At 47.9% G+C, this 26,192-nt stretch overlaps 8 protein-coding genes across 8 annotated transcripts; 5 read left to right on the forward strand and 3 right to left on the reverse strand.

The window, feature by feature from the left end:
* Window positions 1-495: 495 nt before the first annotated feature.
* On the forward strand, window positions 496-2,228 carry F5891DRAFT_937411 (S-adenosyl-L-methionine-dependent methyltransferase; the record flags this gene model as incomplete). The annotated part of the gene is made up of 6 exons (XM_041374095.1): window positions 496-712; window positions 766-862; window positions 917-999; window positions 1,051-1,839; window positions 1,889-1,995; window positions 2,049-2,228. 6 exons carry the CDS (start codon window positions 496-498, stop codon window positions 2,226-2,228), a joined length of 1,473 nt encoding a protein of 490 aa, XP_041234170.1.
* A 1,145-nt stretch (window positions 2,229-3,373) lies between these two features.
* F5891DRAFT_973965 (uncharacterized protein) lies at window positions 3,374-4,947 on the reverse strand (the record flags this gene model as incomplete). The annotated part of the gene is made up of 12 exons (XM_041376398.1): window positions 3,374-3,530; window positions 3,585-3,622; window positions 3,683-3,691; window positions 3,745-3,787; window positions 3,839-3,854; window positions 3,907-3,986; window positions 4,153-4,232; window positions 4,284-4,381; window positions 4,427-4,496; window positions 4,604-4,764; window positions 4,817-4,851; window positions 4,922-4,947. 12 exons carry the CDS (start codon window positions 4,945-4,947, stop codon window positions 3,374-3,376), a joined length of 813 nt encoding a protein of 270 aa, XP_041234171.1.
* Window positions 4,948-5,482: 535 nt separating this feature from the next.
* F5891DRAFT_994046 (uncharacterized protein) lies at window positions 5,483-7,154 on the reverse strand. The gene is made up of 2 exons (XM_041378270.1): window positions 6,096-7,154; window positions 5,483-6,040 (listed from the first exon to the last, which is right to left on the reverse strand). The coding sequence occupies exons 1-2, from the start codon at window positions 6,892-6,894 to the stop codon at window positions 5,910-5,912; spliced, it is 930 nt and encodes a 309-aa protein (XP_041234172.1). The 5' UTR covers window positions 6,895-7,154; the 3' UTR covers window positions 5,483-5,909.
* Window positions 7,155-7,712: 558 nt separating this feature from the next.
* F5891DRAFT_1124324 (Isy1-like splicing factor) lies at window positions 7,713-8,794 on the forward strand (the record flags this gene model as incomplete). Its single annotated transcript, XM_041363878.1, has 7 exons — window positions 7,713-7,822; window positions 7,843-7,868; window positions 7,928-7,956; window positions 7,995-8,102; window positions 8,244-8,337; window positions 8,392-8,414; window positions 8,627-8,794. The coding sequence occupies 7 exons, from the start codon at window positions 7,713-7,715 to the stop codon at window positions 8,792-8,794; spliced, it is 558 nt and encodes a 185-aa protein (XP_041234173.1).
* Window positions 8,795-9,183: 389 nt separating this feature from the next.
* F5891DRAFT_994061 (uncharacterized protein) lies at window positions 9,184-10,537 on the forward strand. Its single transcript, XM_041378271.1, has 5 exons — window positions 9,184-9,569; window positions 9,620-9,675; window positions 9,720-10,026; window positions 10,085-10,253; window positions 10,306-10,537. The coding sequence occupies exons 1-4, from the start codon at window positions 9,237-9,239 to the stop codon at window positions 10,199-10,201; spliced, it is 813 nt and encodes a 270-aa protein (XP_041234174.1). The 5' UTR covers window positions 9,184-9,236; the 3' UTR covers window positions 10,202-10,253; window positions 10,306-10,537.
* Window positions 10,538-10,573: 36 nt separating this feature from the next.
* F5891DRAFT_994065 (Nup93/Nic96-domain-containing protein) lies at window positions 10,574-14,010 on the reverse strand. The gene is made up of 12 exons (XM_041378272.1): window positions 13,637-14,010; window positions 13,251-13,590; window positions 13,047-13,199; window positions 12,631-12,993; window positions 12,419-12,582; window positions 12,181-12,364; window positions 12,001-12,132; window positions 11,828-11,951; window positions 11,513-11,775; window positions 11,080-11,457; window positions 10,832-11,026; window positions 10,574-10,775 (listed from the first exon to the last, which is right to left on the reverse strand). The coding sequence occupies exons 1-12, from the start codon at window positions 13,798-13,800 to the stop codon at window positions 10,653-10,655; spliced, it is 2,583 nt and encodes an 860-aa protein (XP_041234175.1). The 5' UTR covers window positions 13,801-14,010; the 3' UTR covers window positions 10,574-10,652.
* F5891DRAFT_21118 (P-loop containing nucleoside triphosphate hydrolase protein) lies at window positions 13,978-16,955 on the forward strand. Its single transcript, XM_041370916.1, has 13 exons — window positions 13,978-14,400; window positions 14,454-14,478; window positions 14,529-14,976; window positions 15,026-15,148; window positions 15,201-15,331; window positions 15,380-15,642; window positions 15,695-15,776; window positions 15,823-16,002; window positions 16,055-16,338; window positions 16,391-16,494; window positions 16,548-16,644; window positions 16,698-16,865; window positions 16,913-16,955. Exons 1-12 carry the CDS (start codon window positions 14,105-14,107, stop codon window positions 16,804-16,806), a joined length of 2,142 nt encoding a protein of 713 aa, XP_041234176.1. The 5' UTR covers window positions 13,978-14,104; the 3' UTR covers window positions 16,807-16,865; window positions 16,913-16,955.
* Window positions 16,956-22,454: 5,499 nt separating this feature from the next.
* F5891DRAFT_1205899 (P-loop containing nucleoside triphosphate hydrolase protein) lies at window positions 22,455-25,561 on the forward strand (the record flags this gene model as incomplete). Its single annotated transcript, XM_041369029.1, has 11 exons — window positions 22,455-23,135; window positions 23,189-23,213; window positions 23,264-23,708; window positions 23,755-23,877; window positions 23,930-24,366; window positions 24,436-24,501; window positions 24,549-24,728; window positions 24,788-25,080; window positions 25,133-25,236; window positions 25,296-25,392; window positions 25,456-25,561. The coding sequence occupies exons 1-11, from the start codon at window positions 22,792-22,794 to the stop codon at window positions 25,559-25,561; spliced, it is 2,220 nt and encodes a 739-aa protein (XP_041234177.1). The 5' UTR covers window positions 22,455-22,791.
* Window positions 25,562-26,192: the final 631 nt, after the last annotated feature.

Raw genomic sequence — 26,192 nt, forward strand, 5'->3', positions numbered from 1 at the left:
TAAGAATGGGGCCAGAGCTGACAGACAAGTAACAAAGTCGTCCCACTGTGCAAAGTTTACAGTCCGGAGAAAGAGATTGGTAATTACCGAAAGCGGTGTTGCGGCATCGCCACCGACAAGATTACTAGTTCCATTTGTAGGTTTTAAGGATTTCATTGACTTGCTCTAATGCTCTCATCTGCCCTTCCTTCCTCCCCGTATTCAGACTTTCATTACTTTCCATTTGAAAACTCCTCGAAAAAAATACAGCAAATGGTCCCAGATATATGTGTTACTACACGCCGCGCCTGGAAGTCACAAATGATACGTGAACAGGAGACTGCAGGTTCACAGGCACACCTATTACCGCCTACCCCAGTTTCTGCCGAGACGTCACCAGAAGCCGATGAGCCAACTCACTTTGCGCAGATAGCAGGTCCTTCGAAGCGACCTAGAATATTGTCAGTCGCACCCGAGCCAACATTACGCCCCCCGAAGTCGAAGAAACGCGCGACTATGAGCGCGTCTTCGTCGCGTACTCAAAGTCGACAACGTTCCGAAACTCTCGATATCGAGTCTATATATCGAAGCAGTCGTTCTCGATCGACGTCGACCTTTCCTCCAGCTGATCTCCCTCGTCGACAGTTGTGGATCACTGAGGATGGTTCGCCAGGTGAGAACTTTGTCAGTGCAGCGTCTGTAGTAACGGTATTATCGCGATCATACAAAACTTGTGAGAATCCATGTATCACTTGCAGATCTCATTCGAATTTATACTCATTGCAGATTTCAAGAATTTGGACGATTCTAGTGACACGTCATTTGAAGCTGAATCTTACCCTGCCACTGAACTGGAGTATCCTAATGCTAATGCCTGTGAGACGTACGTGTTATGCGGTGACTTGTACTGCTTCTTGCTGATCCACCTTGCGTGTAGCTATTACATATTGGCTCCTAAGGACCCAGATCACTACAACCCCATCATGTGCCTAGAACAATCATTATATACTATCTTCGAATGTGCGTTACTACCGTCACCAGTCGCGAGCACAGATTCTGACGCAATACCAGGCTACCTTACTCCCACGCAGCAAGCGCTATTTGGAACATTACCCACAGATTTTCTACAGGATGTCGATAATACGCCACCGTCCTCACCACTCACACAACTTTCGGGTGATTCAGAACAGTCAAGTCCTGTAAAACTCCCTTCGTACGACCCCCGTGGAATGAATTACTTGCGTCTCCTCCAACGTTCCATCCGACGGCGTGACGGACCACTGTTCCTTTCTACTATGCAAAACATTAACCAACTCCTCCGTGCGCTGAAATACCCATCACTCCCATCGGACCCGTTTGCACCTGCACCTCCTAATATACTTATAGAGGCCATTAAAGGTTGGCCATCAAACGAAATCCCCAATCGGGTGCTCATGCGCATAATCGACGAGACGTATCAACGCTCCGTAGGCCCACATGCTCTGAAGTTAAACCGCTACGAGGCATTTTCGAGCGAGGTATATGGCGAATTGATGCCCTCATTTACGTCAGATATCATTGCTGCCACGCGTCTCCACAAAGATTCCTTGTTTATGGATTTAGGGTGCGGGGTTGGAAATGTATTGGTGCAGGCAAGCCTAGAGACGTGCTGCAGAAGCTACGGAATTGAGGTGATGCCTACGCCTGCGGAGGTGGGGAGGGGGCAGCTGAGGCAGATGAAGAAGCGTTGTAGGATGTGGGGACTTTCGATGGGAGAGGTGGAACTAGAGGAAGGAGACATGCTGACCAGTCAGAGAGTGACTGAGTTGTTACCTCAGGCGGATGTTGTATTGGTCAATAATAAGGTGTTCCAGCAGTCGTGTCAGTGCATTTCTTTTGTTTGTGAGAAAACATATTGATCACGTTACAGTAAACGAAGCATTACGTCCACGGTTTCTAGATTTAAAAGAAGGCGCCATTGTTGTCTCCTTAAAGCCGTTTGTCTCTTCTCTTAATGCACGCGTTACTGAACGCAACGTGAGTGACGATGTATATCCGCTTCACACATTTATCTCATATGAACCCCGTAGGTGGATGATATAAGCGCGATCTTTGATGTATTTGAGAAGCCCTACCGCTCGGGCAGCGTTTCATGGGGCAGCGGAGGTGGCTCATATTATCTACATCGAGTTGACCGGGAAGGTTATGCGGTCATCAAACAACAGTTTGAGAACCAACGCGCGAGGAGTGCGCGTGCCTCGCGGCGCTGACAATCTAATAGACATTTACCATATTACTCGCGTCGGAGGGAATGGTGAAGCGACACTGTCATTCTCTCGTCTATTGACATGGAGGCGCAGGATCTAGAAGCAGAAAAAATACAGCGAATACACGAGAGCTGGCAACACTAGAGCAACGTAAAAGAATAATAGATTCTACATATAAAGTATTAATTACCTGTGCAAGGTTTCTGCTCTTCGGATGGAGGTAGGATCGCAAGTCCTTTGGCAAACATCACTCATTGCCTTTCGTTAAAGTAGACCAGAAGAGGAGGTGAGGAGCCACGTGGATGCACAGACCCAGTTATGACATGTGTAATTCAGAACGTCAAAAGCCGATCGACTCCGATCCTGCGCTTCGAAGTTTGCAAATTTGGCAAAATACAAATGTCATCATAGCATGGATGGTCTCTACGTCAGGTAATTAAAATACAATGTCTGACCCGAATGCGGCAAGCTCTTGAACTGCTGGATGGCTTCAAGTTGAAAGGCTAGCCGTACTAAAGGTAGTACTGGGACGATCGTGTACTCGTCATGACACAGAAAGAGCGACTGTCTTCCTTTTTACCAAAGACTAGGCCGATCTCGCGAATCAGAGATCAGTGAACAATTTGGCAGCGCCTAGACCTATTCGCCGGATACAGACACATATATCTCTGTATCACATATCACAGCTGCGGTCTGCCGTAGAAAAAGTTTTTATCTTCTGCTACTTCTTTGCAGTATTTTATTCACCGCTCAATGTGATCTCGCTGGAGTGGTGGGTTTGGTTTGTTGTACGAGAGAGATCAAAGATTAAAAAACTGGTGGTGATTCGAGAAGCAACACTTAGATGTCCTGTTCAAGAATTTGGCTGAGCTTAAGTTGCTCTGCGGAAAACTCTTTGCTTGTATAGCATATATCTCGTCCAGGTCGACACGAGAATTGACTCCATGTACCAGCAAAAGGGTTTTCATAAGCATCTCCCCAGGACCTGCGTTTTGAACATGTTCTTCATCCTCATACCTACCACCAGGAACACAGACGTAATTCTTACATAGGGCACTGCACCAAGATCATCAAAAAAGGACGTAAAAGTATCAAAACCAGCTTTGCATTTCCAACAAGAATATACCCATTTTGATATCCAGCTAAGTCTACCAATAGTGAGAGGAATTCGTGGACTGTACGTCGAGTCCAGTGGTGAGGACAAGGAGGCCGTCATCATCGTCCCAGGTGGGAGCGGAGAGGATGCCAGCGTCGACCGACTTATGCAGGTTAAGCATCAGCCGTGAGATTAGAGTAACCGACATGCTGCTCCGAAGGCATATTTAGACTTCATTCGTGTTTATCGCACCAGTTACTCACCAGTTAGTAAATGTGCGCAGAGAGCCCCTGACCATATCCTTGCAGATCACTCGTAAACAGGCATTATAAAAATATATGATACAGGTTATTGTGCTCACCGAACCATGCTGAAACAAGCTGTTAGTGTGCAACTCAACCAACGATTCATCCGTTGACTCACGTAGTACGTCAGGATGTTCGGTATTTCGAACAGTGTCATCACCCTTGAATGAGGGTCAGACTCACTTGAATCACGATTTCGCTAGCAATCTCACCCGAAGAACATAACACCTGCATTCGGTTGGTTTCAGTGTCCACTATATTGATGTGGCGAAACATTTACCGTCCTGAAACATGACAGCAATGATATTTCTTCTGGACTTTGTCAGAGATAACTGCAGTGATCCTCCGATTTTTAAAGCTCTAGTCACCGTGAGAACAAAGATGAGCAAGTCATAAACAGGTGGGATCATCCATGCAAGACCTGCAATTGACATCAAGCTACGTGCAAATACATCTAGAGTTCACCGACGAATGATTCTGCAATAACGTTCAAGTTTTTGCAGGCGCGTAGATTAGGATGGCGTACATCTTTGCTGTATATATTCGATAGCAGCCTCCTCCTGGCAAGTTGGTCACAGTATTTGAATGACGACCAAATGTCCCCGTCTAGAAACAATCAGTAGATTCCAGAGTCAAAATTTCTATGCAAACACGCACAAAAGCTCCTCCCACAAAGGTAAGGATGATGATTACCAAAAAAGCAAGCAAGCATTTGCTTCGGCCGTAGAGAGCATAAGTGCGAAGAGCCAATATGACTGAAAATTTCAGTAAATGAATTTTCTAAATAAACATCTACTCACAAGAAACGATAAACACTTGTAAGAAAGCGAGTACTTGCCTTGATAGTCGATATGTCGAACAGCTAAGTCTCTGTTAAGCAAAAGAACAGATAATCAAGGACCAGGATCGGACCTCTGCAGGAAAAAGTCGTAAGCATGATGCTATGTAAGTATATGGATGATGAAATATAAACTCACAACTGAGGCAGGCAGTAAATAGTCAATGAATGCATAGATATTTCCCAGCAGAGCGACATAGCGATTGAGCAGAAACAACGCTGAAGATAACGCCTTCGGACGACACCAAATAAAAACAATCTCTTCTGTGAGGGTCGCCATATGGTCGTATATCAGGATAACTAGTGGGTCACCGTGTTAACATCCTGACGGCAAAGATAAAAATCCTAGTACTGTATGGCACCAGAACAGCGTAGCGGGTCATCAACCTGGGATTATCAGTAAGTCACTATCAGCTTATCAAAATACATGGTGCCAATCTACGTGTGCACGACTTACATTTGGTGTGCTTGAACGACATCCATCACGATGAGGTAATATGCAGCAGCAGAGGAGTGTTGAGCATGCCAGGCGTAGTATTATATACCAAACCTGGGCCAACATTCTTTCACAGATGCCATCATTCGTTGACCGGGTGCCGTGTATGCAAACCCACAAGGTCTCGAGTTAATTTCCCGTCGGTTGTTGGGTCCAGATCCTAGAACGTGTTAGTGCTGTGTCAAAGATCATCATGATCTGAACCCGTCACGCAGTGTTGCCAGCGCATAAACTGCAGTGCATGTCAGGAACGTAAACTTGGCTAAAAGATCACCAAGCTATTACACTATTGTATACTGAAATGCACATAAGCGATCAGGAGGATCCAAAAGTAACGTTGATGATGATGATCTCTGTTGAAACTGTGAAAACTTTGATCAAACTTGTCCGAAGTGTGGCGATACGGAATGGCCCGTGAGAACCGAGCGTTGATTGGGCCATCCACTTGCCATTCCACAAATACTCGAGTGCACAAGTAGGGTGGGCCTCCCGTACGGTAGGCGCTTTACGTATCATGCAGTCACGGTGGTCTCGCATCGTCGTGGGCTTGTTTCCTCTTTAGCATTCACAACAGCTAGAACGTTCGCTGTTCCGTTGAATCTGCTGGCATTTCTGCCTGTTTCGAGTCCGACTCGGAGGTGCTCATTTGCGAGGAGTCATGTTTACAACAATTCGACGCACTACCCACACATTTCCCGCATCCCAGGCCATGAGCTAGGGTACCGCCGGGCTTGCCACCAGCTAGATTGTTCGACTTGCCATCGGCGATACGCTTGTCATTGCATTTTTACTCTGGTAAGTTCCTTGCCGCATGTTCAGGGACTGAGTCGGGGGTCTGTTCCCTTAAAGCCCCCGCGAACGTCGCATTAGTTTGCATTTCCCATCGCTCTGAGACCAAAGGGGCTTTTGCGGAGGAGGGAAGTTGAAAATAGTATTTGGCGCAGCAACATCATGGTGATGGTATCCATTTTACGTCTTGTTCAAATATGTTGAAGCCTACTTTATAGCCGTGTAATTGCTTAAGAGCTCGATTCTCATGAACGGATTTCAACGTTTCCATTTCATAGAAACATCTGGAAGGTAAAAATTGCTCGTTCATTGCTCGTTCACATGATATTCATGGATCTAATCATAGACAAGATGCTGTCCGCGTCGTCCACTTCTCCATCACCAAAAATCTCCCGCATCAAGTCTGCAGTGGTTTGCATTGGATCAGAAGCTTGGACGAACTCTGAAGATTTGTTTCGGTGATGACCGGTAGATGGAGGTTCTCGAGTTGCAATCATGTCAATGTCGACCATAGTTACGGTAGGACGAGGTCGCAGACGGGGATCAGTCGTTTTCTTCGACGCCAGCCCCCTCTCAAACATGCGAGGCACACCAAAATCGCCATGGACGACGCGCTTCACGGACGTGCTATCTGCACCGATCGAAAATCTTGATGTTGCATTAGACTGCAACTCAGATTCATCCTTGACGTTTACCATCTCGTAATTCACTATAGCGTCGATATGGGGATCTACCAAACTCTGGACACCTAGTGACCATTGTGGTTGTCGCTCACCATAGCTGCATTGGTATGAGCGTCGAGGCCTCACGAAGGGCAACATTTCCAGAGAAGTTTCATCCACGTCGCGAATACCGATAACAGCTCGCTTGCGCTTTGGACTGGAATTTCCGCACTCGTATTCGTCATATGCTTCTCCATGCATACGCTGGCGAGCATAGTGCGCATGAAGAACTTTGAGGTCTGGTATTGTCGATCGCTGAGAAAGGTTTGGCGAAGCAGATCTACGCCGGAGGGTGGCGCGGGACTGGATACGTTTCATCCTGTCCTCGAGTGTCCAAAAATGCGTATTTTGTGAGCGTGGCCTCAAGGGACGTTTTGATCTTGGAATTGGAGGATAGCAGGTTTGAGATGGAGTCCATGACATCTCTTCTGCGTAAACTAAAAGGAATTTAGCTTTTAGTTCCGCCTAACGATGATAAGTGAGAAGTTCTCGAAAGTTCTGTGGGGCATATCTCACCCAGTGGTTTGCGGCATATCGCAACAAAGGTTCCGATACTCCCTGAGGATCGATGCCATGGTTCGAGGAAGAGATACAGACTGAAGAATGGTAGGTGTCAAATTGACCGATCATAGTAACCAGCTACGAGATTTGACGAGGATAGAGTATAGGAGCAGGGAAGGTAGTAGGAACTTGAATGTCGTACCATCGATGAATAGAACGGATGTCTCAGATGCATCATTCCAGTCTGAATTACAACCTCATCAAAGATGTTTCCCATCAAGCGAATTCAGGCTTCACTTATTATATAGGATGATGCATGTCTGTATCATAAATGTGAATGAGGATTATAAAGGGCCTTATGTGCTGTATTTGATTGTGACTTTCATATGACCTTCAAGCAAGCGATGACGGAACACACTGAACAAGTCGGAAATGTAAATATATGCAAAGCTAAAGCTTCGTACCCTGGCACTTACGTACAGTGCCTTATACATTGTTCTATCTACCGTGATCAACGCGTTTTACCAACGCAGCTACATCACTGGTCATCGTTCTTGTTGTTCTGTTTCGTTTTTTCATCAAAGTAAGCTATTTTTGCAGACTGCTTACTCGTTTCACCTATTGACTTCATATTTAGCAATCGAAAAATTGTAAACAGCGCCTGTACTACGGCTGCTACTCGCACACATCGTAACACTGTATACTTGTCACTAGCACAAGGCCTGCTTAATGCATAGTCAATGTTATACTGTTTTCGAGAAGCTCAAGCAGCTGAACTTGACCTCGGGACGCGCGCAGATCGTCGCCCGAAAATGGTGAGCGCCTGCAAAAGTCTAAGGGAGTGCGAACGGTGGAGAGGAGGGAGCTAAGTTCGAAAGTACCCAAGATCCAGGACGGTACGTCATTCCACAGGAGACTCAGAATTCGGATGGGCTGACATGAATCTTGCCAATAGGTAGTTTGACCGACTACGAAGTTCGAGATGTAAACGACGAGATCAACAAATTAATGCGGGAGAAGAGACATTAGGAGAACCATATCATTGCACTGGAAATGCCAACTATCGCCGGAATGTAGTAATACTGGATGACGATGGGAAGGAAGTACCTGGGACAATGGGACACAAGTACGTCCTTTTAAGTTTTTAGCCCAATATATGAAGTTGTTGCTGATAAAATGTTGGCCGTGCGAAAGATTTCACAGGTATACACTAACTCTTTTAGCGCAGAAAGCAAGAGCAAGAGGAGGAAAACCAAGCGCTTTCATTCTAGACGAAGTTTATGAATCAGGGCCCCGCATGCTTCAGTGACCTAGACGAAGCAGATGGAAAATTGTTGGAGCACGCGCGTCAAGAAGAGGAAAAAGGTATGCCGTGTCTACGATTCTAGATAGTTTCATTTTCTTACATGCATCCTGCAGAATGGAGAGATGAATATTCGAACGTCCGCGAGATCCTCGACTTCCCTCTTGACGACCCAACACCTTAAATCATCGCTAAGCTCATCACCACTCCCATCAGACAGGTTCTCTCCACCTCAACGTTCATTAAATACTAAACGCAAAGCTTAGGAGGAAGATGTCAAAATGGATATGGCGAATTCAGAGGCAGCAAAACGACTCCGCAAAGCCGAATCAGACGGAACAGCGAAGGTAGATGCCATCCCCTCATGGAGGCGCAGACTCGATGCGCGCATACGCGAACACACCCGCTGCTTACCTGGGCTTTTGGTCGCCAGAAGACCTGATGCTACTGACACTTCCGACTGGAGAGGAAATGGAGGACGTGTTATTAGCCCTGGTGGAGGAATATCTTGGCGAGTAGCCGTTGATATACCTACTGATTTACGCTACTCCATCGAGCTTCTATGTTAGAATCTTCATCTTCATCTTCGCCTCAGCTATCTGGGCTAGGTGAAATTGACGCAGTCTGTCTTGATGCGCCTGAGCTATCGGAATTGATGTTTCAATGGTCGCAGTACTATGTTTCAAAGCTCGCTGAATATATGGTGGTGGTACACAGTCGATGTACACCACGGGTTGGTGCTCGATGCACAGCAAGCTGACCAGAAATCGAAGATATGTAGATTGTTGCCGCATAGAATACTTGTATTACTGGTTGTAAGCATGCTGGCTTACCTGAGTTCCCATAATCAGTACATATACCGTCGCTGATGCTGAAAGCTAAGCTTTCAGTATTTCACCTTTTGGTGTAACGGTTATACACGGGCGGCGGTCTGACCAGGTTACGCCCATCCCACTTCGCCATGAACTCGCACCGTCAACTCGTCCAGTATGGCGACCTAGAACAATCTCAACAAACCAATGGCGCCAGCAGCTCAGCAGTAGCTTCTGAATCTCGTTCACGTCAATCACCTCCATCCAAAAAACGCAAAAGGTCAAATCAAAAAGCCAAACGTCCGAGAAAAACTGCCCACTGGGATGAACCAGGAGACAACCAAATGAACTACGACGACGCCAGTGCCCATGGTGAGGATGGTGAAGTTGAAGAGGGCGAGAGTCGGGAGCTCACACACCAAGAAATATGGGACGACTCTGCGCTCATCGACGCCTGGAACTCTGCCACAGCAGAATATGAGGTACGTCTAGCAAGTACTCTTACATCTGCCGCTCTTGACACCCTTACAAGGCATTCCACGGGGAAACGCAAGACTGGAAATCGACCGCTGTCAAGAAATCCTCGCTGTGCGTAACCTCACTCATGAAAAATATAATCTAATCGTGTTCAGATGGTACAACATCCCCTATAATAGTTCGAAGGAGAAGGCCAAAACACCTAATTTAATGAAAGCCGCGTCTATAGAGGCCATCAGTCAGGCTGCCACAGCTGAAGAGGAGGACTCTGCTCCGCTTGATTTCAACACGTTCGTCCCATCGTATGATCCTTCGCTGCCAGTACCATCTGAGGCTCCCGCGGCACCTGAGTCCTCGTTTTTCATACCTGCACCTTCAACTACTATGGTAAGCCGCGATGAAGCTTTCAGCCGTGCGCTAAGTGCGATGTATTGGGGCGGATACTGGACTGCAGTATACCATGTAAGTCCTTTTTGCGAGCTTGTTGCGGGGTACTACTTACGCATCAACCTGCTTGCAGTGCCAAAATCAGCAGCCCTCTCAGGAGGCTGTCGAGGAGCAAGATCATCAGGAATACGAAGATGATGAAGAAGCTCTTGAGGATGATACTGAAGATTTGGTACCTACTCAGCGGTAATTGCCAAGCAGTTACTGGAAAGGTGCAGAACTGGTATGCTAAGGAACTGAAGGTGAGGACCCAAAGTTACGGATCATTCACTACTCATCTGTGTGCTACCTGAGGCTGTGGCATATTAATGAGCAATTCAACGACATCATCGGAACGAGTGAATGAGCATAGCATGTATGAAAGTGATAAGATCAAAAAAGTGCAGTGCTTTAAAAATAAAAGAAAATGGAGCTGAAAGGCCTCGATGTGATGGCATCATCATTAGATTTGAACATTGATGCCTCATGCCATCGACCACAGACTGATGTTGAGCGTGTGATGAGATCGATGAGATGTGTGGCAGGCATGAACGCTCCAGCAGTCTGGTTCGCGCGTGGTCCGTTCTTCCAGGTCTCATCACAATATTATAAACAAAATCTTGACGACATACAGAACTATTCTGACCTGATTTACCCATATTCTACAGAGCAATCTCGACATCCAATCTCGCCAGATACGAGTACACATCAGGCGACATCCTATACTTGAGGATACCACCAAACACCATCAATGACCTCGATTTTTTCCTAAGCGTTGTCAACGTCTGCAACGAAAATGCAGTGAGCACACGAAGGGATGATGTAGCTATTGAGCACAAACCATTTGCCTCGTAGTTTCTGCTGTAGCAGAATTTTTGATGGATTGGTGTACTGCCGCTAATGCCTCCATCGTGAGCGGCAAATAGACTTGTAGATTGCGTTGCAAGGCATCATGCAAGTCTTTGAACTCCTCGGCCTTCCTTGTAATCTTTGCAACATCCCCATCGAGAGGAATGAGATCCGTAGACTCCATAATCTACAATAATCATCAGCATTTGGTGGGATCTCAAGACTAGGACGAGATTGTACCTCAAGCACAACATCAAACCGTCCAGAGCTCTTCGCATTGAGCGCTTCCCTGATGCGCAACAGTCTTACAGCAGCATCTCGATCCTTGCCCACTGCCCGGTTCGTGCGCTCGTAATGTCTCAAAATCTCAACAGCAGTGCGTTCGATGATTTTGCCCTTATCTGATTCACCTGCTGGCTGCGCCAGGGTGTTTCCGAGCGCCTGGGCGAGACATGAAATGACAGTGCCGTAGTCCCCGGCGAGGTTGTAGAGCTTGATCGCCTCCGGGATGCGGTCGTTCTCCTCGGAGTCGCGGGCGGCGCGAATGAGGATCTGTTCGTTGTACTGGGCGGTGTTTTGTAGATGGAGGAGAGTAGCGCCCTGTTCGATGATGCCGCTCTGTAGGAGAGATGAGCCATGTTTAGCGGCAAGTGAGTTAGGAGATGGAACATACGAAACGCGTGCCATCGGGTCTGAATCCACCGACAAGCTCTTCCCAGGCGGGACCTGAGTGAGCGAGAACGATGATGCGCCTCACGAGTTCCCAAGCAGTCTCTACATTTTCTCTGCCGACGCCGTCGCCTTGATCCGCCGAGAGACAGACACAGTAGACATACTGCAGCGCTTCTTTCGCGTCCATTTTGACGAACTGGCGGACGTATCGCCAAATAAGCATCGGCAAGCTGAGTGCGGGAGGTGAGAGTGGGGATAAGGTCACTGAAAATCTAGGTGGGTTACATGTAGGTGCAAATTTTGAGTGCATACGTACAAGGACTGATGTCAGATGTTTCAGCACGAGATGGGACACGTAGAAGCCCATGGTATGCAAGCGCAATAGCAAGGTGAACAGCTTCGATTTCTGTTTCTGGGTGCTCCCATAGTGCAGCCACAGACTAGGATATGATCAGAATAAAACTTGGATATGCATGATGTTAAGCTCACACGTTCAAACTGGCCGCACATGAGCAGAACACCAGGCCACACACCCTTCTTTGTACCGTCGAAGTGGCGTTCTCCATAACTTAGGAGAACTTCTGTGAGCCCACGGAGCCCACCCTCTTCCTCTTCATCAACCTTTTGCGTGTTAGCTTACATCCTTTAAGAACCACAAAAAATGCGCACCATTGCAAGCTGGAACCACAACCAATCCTCAGTCGTCATCGTCACTTGTGATACTGTTCGCCGCGAAGGCTCGAGCTTGCCCATGAGTTTATAGAGTGCAAGCTTAAACGGATCTGCAGATGCAGAATGCAGCATGTGTGCATTGTATACTGTTTGCAAGTGGTCACGATGTGGTTTGGGTAACCTGGAGATATGCTTGACATATAAAAAACCTTGTTTCTCATGGAAAAAAAATTACCGTCTTTCTGGCGACTCGATCCATGAGCGGAAGTGATTCATGAAGCTGTCTTCACGATGTTCGATAGCTTGCTGTGACTTCAAGGCTTCATCAAGGGCCTCTTGTGCGTGACCGGTGCGTACAAGGTAGTACAACTTAGCCCACAAAGGCTGACCAGCGACAAGCTGCGTGACTGTCAGATAGGATGAAAGCTCAGTATAAATTGTACCGACCTCTATCCGATCTTCCCACTGCCCGTTTTTGTAATATCTCATTAGCAGGAAGGCGCGTATTTTATTTGCTACACTAGGGTCTCCTCCAAGACGGGCTTCCATAGGTCTCGACTGGATCGTGCGCTCAATGATATCCCAGAATTGGTCCTCAAGCGCTTCTCGTGAGCCTTTGGCAATCTGTATCCGCAGAGCTGCAGCCTCCCTGGAGTCGGTATCCCCCAGATACACCCGCGCATATTTGCGTTCGAAAAGCGGGGCGTTCAAGATGTGAGCGCCTGCGTGCTCCACAGGGGGTAGAGCGGGAGGTTCACTAGTAATCTTTGCAAGCACGTGGAAGTTTTGAAGTATTTGTTGTGAGGAAGGCTGTATGCACAAAAGTGAGACAATTTGCGTTCGACACAGTGAGAGATACGTGCCTCTGAGTTCAAGCTGGCAGCGGCTTGCATAAGGAGATGGATGATAGGACAAGATGTTCCGCGCAACCTTGCAGCGTTCAGTTCGCTGATTGCACGGTCATATGCCATCATCTTGCTCTGCATCTGGAGAGTCAAACTAGGTCCTGTGCTTGCCTGTTTCACATTGTCAATAGGTGAACACCATGTATTCGGAGTTTAGCTGACCGCCAGGGCTGCCTTTCCATGGAAACTCTTTTTCATTTCAGCAAGAGCTTTGCTATCACTAGTAGCACGACCTCCCAGCTCTTCAAACACGCGTCTCTTTTTGGCCTCCCAGTCTTTGTGGCTGCGCTCCTCAAGCAGGCGATAGAAATGCTCCTGGGTTTCCCTCCGACCTTCTTCTATCGTTGAAATAAGATTCTGTTCGTGAGCATGACGAAGATAGCCTGAGACATCCGTGTCTTGGAGGGGCTGGAGGGGAGAGAAAGTCGACGAGGTATTCAAGTGTGCGATAGAGTTGGCAAGGGCAGGGGCATCAACATGAGCCTGTGCTAGAAGGTAGTTTCTGTCATAGACGTTAGAACAATATTGCTCGATGTCTATTTGCTCACGCTCGGTCAGCATCACTTGATGCTCCAGGTTGTCGTGATACGAGCCGACGCGACTGTGCCTCTATCTGATCGAGTGAAAGGTTGATAGAAGGAAGATCAGGCCGTGAAAGATGCGAATTCAGAGCTCTTGATGAGTTCAGCAATGAAGAAAGGTCGGAAGCCATCGTTCGTATTGTCTAGCTCGGTGGCGTACTAGATCAAGATAATTCTTGATTGAGCTTCAGGTTTCCTTAGGTCTCCAATTTTCCAACGTATGAAAGATGGAAGTACGGTCAACGCCTGCTAAGTCGTCGGAAATGATGTTCGGGAACAAAAGTATGAAAACATGTCACGGGACCACACACGTCAAATTGAGTTGTAGTAGTTGTGCAGTTGAACGCGTCGGTTCAACGCTGATTCGACATAACTTAATCAGTCCACAAATACTCATAACGCGTCTCTGACTTGATTACTATTCTTCTGAGGTGCATGGCGAGAAGGAGACGAACGATAACTACACGTCCAGGCACATTCAACCCAGAGGATGCTCGTCGTGTCAAGCACACCCGTATCGGCGTATGGGACCTCTACGAGGATCGCCAAACTGATATGCCACGCATACCAGGCTCATCAAGATTGGAGACGTATTCACAGATAGTTCAAAGCATGCCCCACGTACTGCGCATGTTAAAGGATATACTCAGCATCAGACAGTGCTACCTACTACTCCCTGTATTCTTGGTAGTGGAAGTTTTAGCTTCCCTCACACCCGCCATATCCCTATGGTATGCCACGAAGTTTTATGTGGCCTTTTAACATTCAAAACGCTTTTGTGCAGGTATTCCGGACAACTGCTGCGCCTTGTAATACACTCTTTGTCTCCATCTGCACTGCCCACTAATCTCTCATTCAGGTAGAGACGGCAATAGAGACACGTACTGTGGACACAACAGTCCTCATTCATGTTGCAATAGGACGCGTTGCGTGCACAGTCGCGACGCGTCTTCTCCAATACGCCCGAAGCCGCATCGTCATCCCTATAAACATGTCCATTAAACAATTCTATGCTGGGCACATATTCCACTCCATGGCACGCCTTGACGTTCCTACATTTGAAGACTCCGCCGTTCAAAGGCAGCTCGAGTCCGCGTGGGCGTCCCCTTGGGGCACTAGCGTAGCTTGGGAAACCGTCCAGAGTTCAACAAACGTCGTAATGACGGTTATTCGTTTGGTCTCTCAGATTTCAGTTCTATTTACAGTTTTGCGCGAGCAGCAAGATGGTCCTTTGCTTGCGATTCTCAGCTTCTCGCAATCTATATTTCAGTGGTACAGCACAAGCAAGGGAGTGTTTGGCTCCTTGGGTAGGTCAACAGCCCATACTGTGAGCATGTCACTAAGCCGGACATATAGTTTGGGCGGCTACCACGACTAACGAAGATTATGTTCGTATGCAAGGCCTTAAGCACCTAGTCGATAACCCTTCACACCGAAAGGAAGTTGTCGCAGGTAACCTCGGCGAATATGTCACTGCACGTATGTCGATGTATCTTGTCGAACGACCTCATTTAACGCGTCCCGAGACCAGAATTTCGTGAATCCGCCAAGCGCGTCGGTGATGATGCGGGCGAGTTCCCAGAGTTGCGTCGAGCCCATACTATCAAGGATCGTCTGAGTATCGCATCGATCCTCCGCGAACCAATGCGCGAACTACCTCAGGTATTTAATACCGACTCGGACGTCGAGGAAGCTGACTAAACCAACCAGATTGTCTTTACCCTACGCGCAGTACAAAAACCAATGACCATTCCTCTCTCGCTGGCGTCACTTACACTAATCAATCAAACATCTAACTCGTTTAGCACCACGCTTTTCTCACTGTTCGGAGAGTCATTCTCTCTCGGAGAGCAGTTTGCCAATGTACGCAAGTTGTATGAGATCGAGAATGTGCAGAATAAGGTAGTGGATGGTGCGGAATCGTTTCCCGAGAACCAGCAGGCTCTCAAGAGTGGTATTTCTGTTGAGTTTAGGTTGATCACTATCCCTTATGTTCTTCAATCGTTTCTGATGCATGTATGCCAGGAATGTTTCGTTCCGATACCCTGGTGCAGAGAAGTATGCTCTCCAGAATGTTTCGTTTACAATTGGAGCTGGTCAGCTTTGCGTAAGTACCGTACCTTTTGTGATGCTCTTCCTCACCGTGCTTATAGGTCATTGTCGGAGTGAACGGCTCTGGCAAAAGCACAATCTTGAAACTCATCTGCCGCATCTACGACCCGACGGAGGGCACTATCTTTGTTGATAACCGTGATATCAAGACCCTCAGACTAGCAGACCTCCGCGCCGCTATGTCCATTCTCTTCCAAGACTACACGCACTTTCCCCTCTCGGTGAGCCTCGTCCTCGCATATCCCAGAAGCAAAGTACCTGACGGACATACAGATAAGCGAGAATATTGGACTTGGTAACCCTGCCCTTGCGCACGACTACGACAAGGTCCGTGAAGCCGCCCGTCTGGGCGGCGCAGAACACTTTATAGATGAGCTTCCTGACGGATTCGACACCTACCTCGACCGTCCAGTTAAGGACTACTACGCAGGCCTCCCTGAAGGCACCACGATGCTCTTTGGTAGATCGGTCGACTACTCTCGTGTGCGAGGTGTTGGGGGTCTCCGTGTTTCTGAGGCTTCAAGTCTCAGTGGCGGGCAGATGCAACGACTTGCAGTGTATTTTTCGTTTTAAATAGAATTGGGGTGCCAGTGTTGACTGTTTGAACAGATCCCGCACGTTCATGCGCTCTTTGGCCTCCGAGACAGAGTCTTCCGCGGGCATGCTGTTATTCGACGAGCCGAGCGCCTCTTTGGACCCTATGGCTGAACACGGTGCGCTGCAGTACATGCCCAATATGGGATGACTAAAACTTCTCTCGAAATAGATCTTTTCGAGCGCCTGAGGAAGTTGAGGGGCAACAAGACCATGATATTCTCATCGCACCGGTTCGGGAACCTCACCCGACACGCAGATCTCATCTTGTGAATTTTAGTCTGCTTCCATCTCAATGATGGCGCTAATATAGGCCTTGCAGGTACATGGACGAATCTGTTGTCCAGGAAGAAGGCACGCATGACGATTTATTGAAGAGAGGGGGAGAGTATGCTCGTATTTGGAATTTACAAGCGAAAGCTTTCGTTTAACGAATCAGAGACGTACTGCACGCTATCCAATATCACGATGATTAATCATAGAACCACTCGTGCGTGCGCCCATACATGGAATTGTCTAGACTCCAACCCATGGCAGTGTCAGTGAATCCTATCCTAGTGCGCCACACAGTCTTTCACGCAAGCACAAAGATATTTCACACGATATTCCTGAAACTGTTCATGCATTCCTTTTAGTGCATACCTGGTTGTGCCGTTTTTCCGAGTGTCTCGCGCAGCTGTGGTCACATTTCACAATTCCACTCCCGATCAATGGGAAAAACGAGACTCTGCATCTGATACCATACACCTGCAGACCAAAATGATGGAGGTGATAGTCCAGTGATGCATGTCATTTTTGCCACCAGGAATTCCAGTTGCAGGCTGCATGACGTAGAGTAGCACCTCGAATTACATTTCATCTGAAGGCGATCGTGGGAATGCACTCAGCGTCGAGCATTGCATTAAGCGGTCACGCAATGCATACACCTCTACCCACTGCTCAGAGCACAGCACCTACAGTCCCTATATCAAGGTTATTTCGACCACCTTTACTTAATATCCGCGAGAAATGGCGACTGCACATTTACCCAATCATTTGATCACCACAGCCGACCGAGCGCTGGAAGACTAAGAATACGCCATAGATACAGTTCTGGTCCCGATACGTGATGAGAGGCTTGAAAGGAAAATGATAACCTCATGGCTGTGCGTATAACGAAACAGCCTTTTAGCGCTGCGAAGCTCAAGATACCCACACTGCTTATCGTCCGCGCTCAACACCATTGAGCTCACCACAATGGCAGAAGAAGCAGAGCAGCCTGTCATCCCAAAGACTGAGCCTGTTCAAACGTTTGAAGATCATGAAAACACCGGTACCATACTCGCACTCTCAGTCTTTCCCGATGGACAACATATGGTGACGGGCTCGGCGGACAGGATGCTTCGTCTGTGGGACTTGAAGGATCGCACTGTGTTGAAGAAGATAGTGGGGCATCGCGGCCGGGTGCGGGCAGTGGCAGTGACAGCATCACAAGACAGACAATTGATAGCCAGCGCTGACAACGGAGAGGTCATTTTTTGGGACAGAGACAAGGACGAAGCTCTCACCCCTGCCATCAAAGCCCACTCCACATACATCCGCTCGCTGGACTTCTCACCAGACGGCATGATGTTGGCTACTGGTTCGATGGACCATACGGTGAAGTTGTGGAACACGGAGACGTGGCTGCAACAAGGAAATTCAATCAATTGTGATGCAGAAGTCTACAGCGTTCGATATTCGCCATCAGGCGAGCTACTTGCTATCGCGACAAACTCTGATATTCAAATTTGGAATCTACTGGGGACAAGAAATCGCATAGCACACTTCAAGGACCACATGAACAAACTCTATGTAGGGACCACCTTGCCACTCGCCTGGATACCCGATGGCACACGGCTTCTCTCAGGCGGGTGTAGATTGGATCCAACCATAAGGCAATGGGATGTAATCACGAGGCAGCAGGTCGGTGATCCGTGGAGGGGCCACAACCACGACATCAACGCCATTGCCGTGAACTCGGATGGTACTCTGGTCGCCTCCGCGTCTACAGACCATTATATTCGCCTCTGGCAGCTCTGGGATCGAAAAACCATCGCCATATTCCGGCACTCAAGCTTGGTGCGCTGCATCGCCTTCTCTATGGATGGCAAGCGTATCCTTAGCGGAAGTGACGACAAGATCTCGGAGTGGACAGTACCCAAGCACGTTGCAGGTGGTGTCAAGGTATGTGTCTATTCTTGACTTATATGACTTTTATGACCTTCTTCATGCAGCTGCTCACTATAAACACAATGGCACGCAATGCATGCATAACTGGGGACTTGTCTAAAGCCGAAGAATTGCTAACACGAGAGATCGACGCTGTTGTCAATAACTACAACTCCTATGCCAATCGCTCATTTGTTATGGCACGAAAGCATAGCTGGGACCAGGCGCTTCATGATGCTTACAAGGTCAGATAGACGGACCTATGAGGTCCCTTACCGAAAGCTAATTTTGATCGTACATAGTCAGTCGACATTCAACCCTCGTTCGTGGGCTATATCTCCAAGGGCATTGCTCTCTGCGGGAGAAAGCAGGTCCGAGATGCGATCAAAGCATTTGACCTTGCATCCATGTTCACGGACGGAGATATCAAGGCCAATCATTTCCTTCTCTTGGTCAAGGCAAGTTAAATGATTCTTACATACACCACTTCATTATTGTTTATTGTATTCAGGCTGCCGCACTTTTCAATGCAGATCAACACGAGGAGGCAATGATGCGCGTCCAAGAGCTGGCCAAAGCTTGTCCGAGTGCTGATACTCGTGCGTGTTCGATTGTGAAGGTAAGTATCATCTACTTACTCAAGCCCGGGCCCGTGCATCGACTAAACTTTGCACACCAGGCATATCTACATGTTCAACTCGGAAACCATGCCTCGGATGATGCGCGTCACAAAGAAGCTGCTAATCACTTCACTGCCGCTGTCGACACCAGCAGTTCCTTCTCTAAATTAGCCATTCATTCCAAATATGAGGATTTTGTCGTGGTGCGTTGATATAGATAGCCAAAAATGCTCATCACGACCAACTTCATACTCTTTTGCAGCTCTTCGGCTGGGACCTCAAATCCTTATGGGAAACAGCAAATAAGAAACGGTGCTTTGCACTCCTTCGGGTAAGAAATCTTGGAGAAGCCTCCGAAGCACACCGACACATGATGGACAAGTGTGACGAAAGTACAAAAGCCAACTGCCTTGGTTGGTCCACTGGCAAGTCTTCTGTAATGCCAATCACGTTACAACCCTCACCCGCATTACAGATTTCAAACAACAATGCAGTGCGCTCTATCATGCTGACGGAGATGCCGCGTTCAGTGCTAGTGATTACGACAAAGCCATTACCCTATACTCGGCGGCTATTGACCTGGACGCCACAAGCGACACCATCTTTATAAAACGCTGTAAGGCAAAGTTGGAGATGAAGTTATGGGAGGATGCGCTTCTCGATGCGCAAAAAGTGCGAGAATCATTATTGTTTCGTGGACAATGCTCATTTTCGTGACACATAGGTCATCGAACTCAACCCTTCGTCTCATATAGGATACGAGTTGAAGCATGCAGCACTTCATGGTGCACAACGCTATGATGCATCCATCGAGGCCTTCCAAACCATGCTTCTTCAGTTAGAAAATGCCCCAGAGATGCAAACACGACGTGAGTCCCAGATAAACACATGTTTTGAGATACTTGACTTCTTCGCACAGAAATGCGCCAGCAGTATCACAGTCCAGTCGAAGTAGAACGTGATATCCGAGAGGTCATTCACACTCAACTCGCCGACACCCCACTCCGTCTACTTGACACTACCTCTGGGCTCTTGTGTGATCGAGAGGCGCAGATAAGCGTCTTCAAAACGAGCACAGAATATAAAGAGCTCGTTTCATCGACAATAAGGCATGCAGACCTCCGAATGGAGCGCGTCGCAGAAGTGGTGGCGACATACTTCCGTTGCGTCATGCTCTCACACCGGTGGGAAGAGAAGGAGCCACAGCTGGAAGACTTACAGGACAAAGTTGTGTACGAGTTGGAGGCAGTTGGAGGCATTGTGAAATTGCAGTCATTTTGCAGAATTGCTCGCGAGGCGCATTATCGCTGGGCATGGATGGATACGTGCTGCATCGACAAGAACAACAATACTGAGCTCCAAAAATCGCTCAACTGCATGTTTGTCTGGTATCGCCACTCAGCGCTTACGATTGTCTACTTGTCGGATGTTCCGCCTTCGTCCAAGGCTGGTGCATTGGCAAAGAGTGCTTGGAACAGGCGAGGGTGGACGGTTCAAGAATTCCTGGCTCCCAAAGTCATTCTCTTTTATCAGAACAACTGGACTCCATATCTCAACGATCACTCTCCCAACCACAAGGAGTCCACTGCGATCATGCAGGAGTTGGAGGATGCGACGGGAATAGATGCACAGACCCTCACTGCCTTCCGTCCAGGGATGACAGGCGCCCGAGAGAAATTGCGATGGGCGTCAACACGTAACACCACTTTACCAGAAGATGTTGCGTATTCATTGTTCGGCATTTTCGACATCCACCTACCTGTGATCTATGGCGAGACGAAACAAAAGGCACTCGGGCGACTTTTGCAGGAGATCGTGGCTCAGTCAGGTGACATCACTGCCCTGGACTGGGTCGGAGAATCATCGCAGTTCAATAGTTGTCTGCCGGCCAGCGTCACGTCGTATGAAGCTGCGGCATGCAAGCTATCATCTCCGTCCGAAGATGAAATTCAGACATCAATCTCCATGCTGCGAAATGACGTGACTGCGGATTCGGCTTCGAAACTCTATACCCTGCTTAGCAATCTGAGCACTCCTCGTTTCGCGTATCATCGGCTAGACCTGCCTTGCATAGTATTCCCTGTTACAGAAGTTAAACGGAGCGAGGCTCGAGACCAACAGTCGTATGAAATCAAAGCAGATGGGCTGGATGATCTCTTGATCAAAACGAGGGAGAAACTCATTCCCTTTTCACCGGCACGATCCATCCAGAAGAAAGTCTTTCTGGTCCGTCCGTGGAATCATCTTCTCCTAGATGATATGCAGAGCGTTAAAGATGGGCTCGTTCCCCAGTCCGCATCACAGAACGAAAAGGGGCCGGTTGATGTGGACTCTTATTCACGAGATTTGCGATTGATTGTTCGCCTTGGGCAGCAGTTCAGTGCATTTTTGCTAATGCAGCAACGTGGTGGAGGATACAAGAGAATCGCATCGGATCAGGACATCATTGCACAGGTCAAAGACATGACTTCTATTCATAACACGATGGACGTTAGGTCACTAGAGATATTGTAGCGACCAGTGTATCGTAACATTTCGAAGAACAAAATGGTGCAGGTTTACAAGCATTGTCAACTATATTCCCGATGACCATATCTCAATATACACAAATTAGCTACTTTGTCACCCACAATGGGAATACTTACGGTGAAATGTAGATGCTTCGAAGAAAAGGCTCACGCAACGATCATGATGTGCCACGTCACTGCTACTCATCATGATGCTGTGGCATTCCCGTATACATACACTGCCTTACATCTTGAGTCTGGCTTAAGTACTAGGGTGATTTCATTTGTGCGAGAAGACTGTGACTTGATGTGACAATGCAGTGCAAGTCATTGTTTTATCCTTTAACTCGCAATATGTGTTTGAGTTGGCCTGCGCAGGATTTCCCTGCGCACGACTGCGTAGGCTCGGGACCAGCCTTCCACTCTCATGTGACGTACGTCAGACTGGTCACGAGTCTAACGACTGCGTCCAACCAACCATCCGACCAGCCAGGCCAGAAAATTCGAGGCTTGAGAGCCTGGCCACTGGCCCACGCGCGACGACTGCACATCATTGATCTGCCTTGCACTGCGAAAATTCGCGATCGAAACCGTCACGGTGATCTAGTACTGTGATTCGGCGTTCGCCAAGGATAAATCTCGCCCGATCATCAAGTTCCAGAAGAAAAACAGTGGTCTACGGACCGTTTACTTTTTGCCTTTCTTGGTGTTCCTGGAACTCGAATCTTTGTTACACGCAGGTTTCTGTGATAATCAACACCATTTTGTCCAGCGCAGCCCTTGGGTTTCATATATACCATACACAACACTGCATCACGATCATCTTACAAGCGCACAACCTCCGATATCTTCGTGATGGATCCTCGACGTGGCCCGGAGTCTCGCTCGAAACAGGCTGATGTGGCCTATCAGCAAAATTGTGAAATGAACGCTTGGTAGTATTCTGGTTCGAAGCTATTACGACCTCTTACGACCTGCTGATTATGACTTGAGCTCTGATTGGTGGAGATACGAGTGTGACATGCGTTCAAAGTAAAAATTGGGCCGCTCTGAAAACGTTTGGTGTATTTCGGGGTTTGCCTAACGCTTGACTCAAGTGATGCGAATAGAACATGTCTCGGACTTTCTTCCACCATCAGAGAAAGAGAGACGAATGTCAACACGCTCACAATCGAACCTCCAGCCTGAGGATGCTCGCCGCGTCAAGCACACGCGCATCGGTATATGGGACATCTACGAGGCACGCAGACCATGGCATTCGAGGCTCCAGATCCGCATACCAAGCTTATCGATATTGGAGACATATGCCCAGATGCTCCAGGATATGCCCTATGTTGTGCGCATGTTGAAGGATATGTACAGCATTCCACGATGTTTCATTCTTATATCCGCATACCTAGTAGTGGAACTCCTGGGCGCCCTTATACCCGCTTTTTCCCTATGGTATGTCGCATATCTGTTAGCAACTCCTGTACGTTCATAAGTCTTTTGTGCAGGCACACTGGACAACTACTCCGCCTTGTAGGGCTTTCTTTGCTTCCAGTCTCACTGCCCGCTTATCTCTCACCCAGGTAGAGACAGCAATGGAGACGCGTACTGTGGACATGTCGGTGCTCGTTGACGTTGCAGCAGTATATCTTGCATGCACAATCACGATGCGCCTTCTCAAATATGCCCGAAGTCGTATAATTCGCCCCGCGGACACTTCCATCAGACGAGTTAACACTGAGCGCGTATTTCACTCCCTTGCTTGCCTTGACGTGCCCACCCATGGTAGAACACATACCCTGGATCTAATAAATAGCAGGCTCGGCGATTCCCATCTTACCTTACAATGCGAAATTGTCGAGATGTCAACAAACATTACAATGGCGATTGTCCGTCTACTGTCTCAGCTATTGGTTCTAGTGACAGTCCTGCGGGAGCAACAGGATGTTATAATTGTTGTAATTCTCAGCTTTTCCCAATCTATACTTAACTGGGATGGCACACAGACCGTAACAGTCAGACCCTTAGGTGAGTTAACAGTTGATGGTGTCCGCATCTGTCTGAGCTGCAAAAGTACGAGCTGCAAAAACTACCAACAAAGATTTCTCTCGTATGAGGGCCCTAGAGCGGCTCGTTGTCGACCATAGATGCCGCAAGGAGCTTGTTGGAGGAAACCTCGGCGAATGTATCGCTGCACGTACGTCGATGCACCTTACAGGGCAACCTTAGTTTGACAATCTTGAGACCAGAATTCTGCGAATCCTCCCGGCGCATTGGCGATGATGCAGTTGATTTTTCAGAAGTGGAACAAATACATTCTTGTCTGAACGTGGCATCCATCTTGAGAGAAATGATACACATGTTACCTCAGGTACTCGGAATCGACCCAGGAGTGGAGGAAGCTGACCAAGTCAACCAGATCCTCTTCGCTCTGCGCGTCATGCAAGAACCAATGAGCGCACCCCTCTATTTTGTGTCGCTCATACTGATGTATCAAGCTTCTTTCACACCCTCACCCTTCCCCGAGTCGCCCTTCAGGCAGCATTCCTCTCTTGCAGGGAAAATTCCTTCTATACGCGCCATGTATGACATAGTAGATAAGGTGCGGAGCGACGGTAGTCGATGGCACAAAACCATTCCCCGAGGACAAGCAGTCTCTCAGGAGTGGCATTTCTATCGAGTTCAGGTACCATGATTATTGGTGACTTCATGTAGCCGTTTCTGAAACATGTATACCAGGAATGTGACATTTCAGTACCCTGATAGCGAGAAGTGTGCTTTTCGGAATGTTTCGTTCAAGGTCGAAGCTGGTCAACTCTGCGTGAGTCCTACTCCTTTCGCGGCGCTCCTCTCTGACCGTGATCACAGGTCATTATGGGAGTGAACGGCTCTGGAAAAAGTACGATCTTGAAACTGATCTCCCGTCTCTATGACCCGACAGACGGTACCATCCTCATCAACGACCAGGACATCAAAACCCTCAAATTAGCTGACCTGTGGGACGCCATGTCTATCCTCTTCCAGGACTACAGCCACTTCCCAGTCTCCGTAAGCGTCGTTCCTGCAGAAGTACCCTATAAGCAATGTACTCAGTCATGCACACGTAGATACGTGAGAACATCGGATTTGGCAACCCCGCGTTCGCAAATGATGACGAGAAGATCCATGAAGCTGCCCGTCTCGGCGGCGCAGAAGAATTCATCGACGACCTGCCTGATGGATTTGACACCTGGATCGATGATCACGTACAATACCGTGACAACTACTATAATAACATTGGACCCTTTATGCCGCTCGACTCGGAGTGCCTCGATGACTTGTCCCTTGTGCATCGCGTTGGGAATTTTCGTAACAACTCCTATATATCTCTCAGTGGCGGGCAGATGCAGCGGCTCGCAGTGTACGCGAACACCTCTTGACCTCTCGGATGCCAGTGCTAATTGCTTGACTAGCTCCCGCACATTGATGCGCTCATTACCTACTGAGACAGAGCCTTCCACTGGCATGCTGTTATTCGACGAGCCGAGTGCCTCCCTAGACCCTACAGCCGAACATAGTACGCTACTCTGTCTCTAAGCCAAGTTTGACTATTGATCTGGTTACTACCTGAATCAGCTCTCTTCGAGCGCCTGCAAAAGTTGAGGGGCAGCAAGACCTTGATATTCTCCACTCACCGGTTCGCGAAACTTACCCGACATGCAGATCTCATTTTGTGAGTTTTGGTCTTTCTTTCTTGAATATTGAATGCCAATGCTCGTGCTGACATGGCTTGCAGGTACATGGACGGATCCCTCCAGGAACAAGGCACGCACGATGAACTAATGAAGAAAGGGGGAGAGTATGCTCGTATCTGGAATCTACAAGCGAAGGATTTCCTCTAATGAGTCGGGACCAGAGATACAAACATTTTGTGAGCTTGAGTATTTCTCTCAGCACTGATACTTTCGCTAACGTGTGTCCAGGAAGAAGGCACAGAATTATTGAGAGACTCGTATTTAGGATCCACAAGCGAATGCTTTTATTTAACGAGACCATTCATTGTACAATAAGCCGGATTGCCATGTATACCACTCCTCGCGCATACACCGCGGCAATGCAATAGTCAGGAAATACTATTTAGAAAAATATAGCAAATCACGAAAACAAAAATCACACTCCAAGTATCTGGAATTTACAAGCAAAACCTTTTCTTTAATGAGTTGGCACCAAAGATGCAAACATTTTGTGAGTTTGAGCATTTCGCTCAGCGCTAATACAGTATTGCGCTGACGTGTGTCCAGGAAGAAGGCACGCACGGCGAATCATTCCCCGACTCCACTTTAGTGGAAGTGGGTTCTGTCAGACGCAAATAATCAATCCTCTGCAAACGCACCCGTGGGAGTATTCGAGTTAGCTTAGTCAGTGGGAAAAAATTTGTTAGCACTAGCGGACATTCTTTCGTTCCATTCCTACGGTAGTCATTGACTGAGCGCGAACAGGCGTCATAATGTAAGTTTATTTTCATCTTGACTC

This window comes from Suillus fuscotomentosus, assembly GCF_016647785.1.
Source record: "Suillus fuscotomentosus strain FC203 chromosome Unknown F5891scaffold_1, whole genome shotgun sequence".
Classification (NCBI taxonomy): Eukaryota; Fungi; Basidiomycota; class Agaricomycetes; order Boletales; family Suillaceae; genus Suillus; species Suillus fuscotomentosus.

Coding starts and splice junctions, on each gene's coding strand:
- F5891DRAFT_994065 (XM_041378272.1), bottom strand. CDS start 13,800: ATGGCTTCCGACCTTTCTTCATTGCTGAACTCATCAAGAGCTCTGAAT. Junction 12,133..12,180: donor TGTGGTTCCAGCTTGCAATG/GTGCGCATTTTT, acceptor AACACGCAAAAG/GTTGATGAAGAGGAAGAGGG. Junction 11,458..11,512: donor GACCCGATGGCACGCGTTTC/GTATGTTCCATC, acceptor TCTCTCCTACAG/AGCGGCATCATCGAACAGGG.
- F5891DRAFT_994061 (XM_041378271.1), top strand. CDS start 9,237: ATGAACTCGCACCGTCAACTCGTCCAGTATGGCGACCTAGAACAATCT. Junction 9,676..9,719: donor GCTGTCAAGAAATCCTCGCT/GTGCGTAACCTC, acceptor AATCGTGTTCAG/ATGGTACAACATCCCCTATA. Junction 10,027..10,084: donor ACTGGACTGCAGTATACCAT/GTAAGTCCTTTT, acceptor ACCTGCTTGCAG/TGCCAAAATCAGCAGCCCTC.
- F5891DRAFT_21118 (XM_041370916.1), top strand. CDS start 14,105: ATGGCGAGAAGGAGACGAACGATAACTACACGTCCAGGCACATTCAAC. Junction 15,643..15,694: donor GGTATTTCTGTTGAGTTTAG/GTTGATCACTAT, acceptor CATGTATGCCAG/GAATGTTTCGTTCCGATACC. Junction 16,645..16,697: donor CGACACGCAGATCTCATCTT/GTGAATTTTAGT, acceptor TAGGCCTTGCAG/GTACATGGACGAATCTGTTG.
- F5891DRAFT_994046 (XM_041378270.1), bottom strand. CDS start 6,894: ATGTCATGGACTCCATCTCAAACCTGCTATCCTCCAATTCCAAGATCA. Junction 6,041..6,095: donor CGACGCGGACAGCATCTTGT/CTATGATTAGAT, acceptor AGCAATTTTTAC/CTTCCAGATGTTTCTATGAA.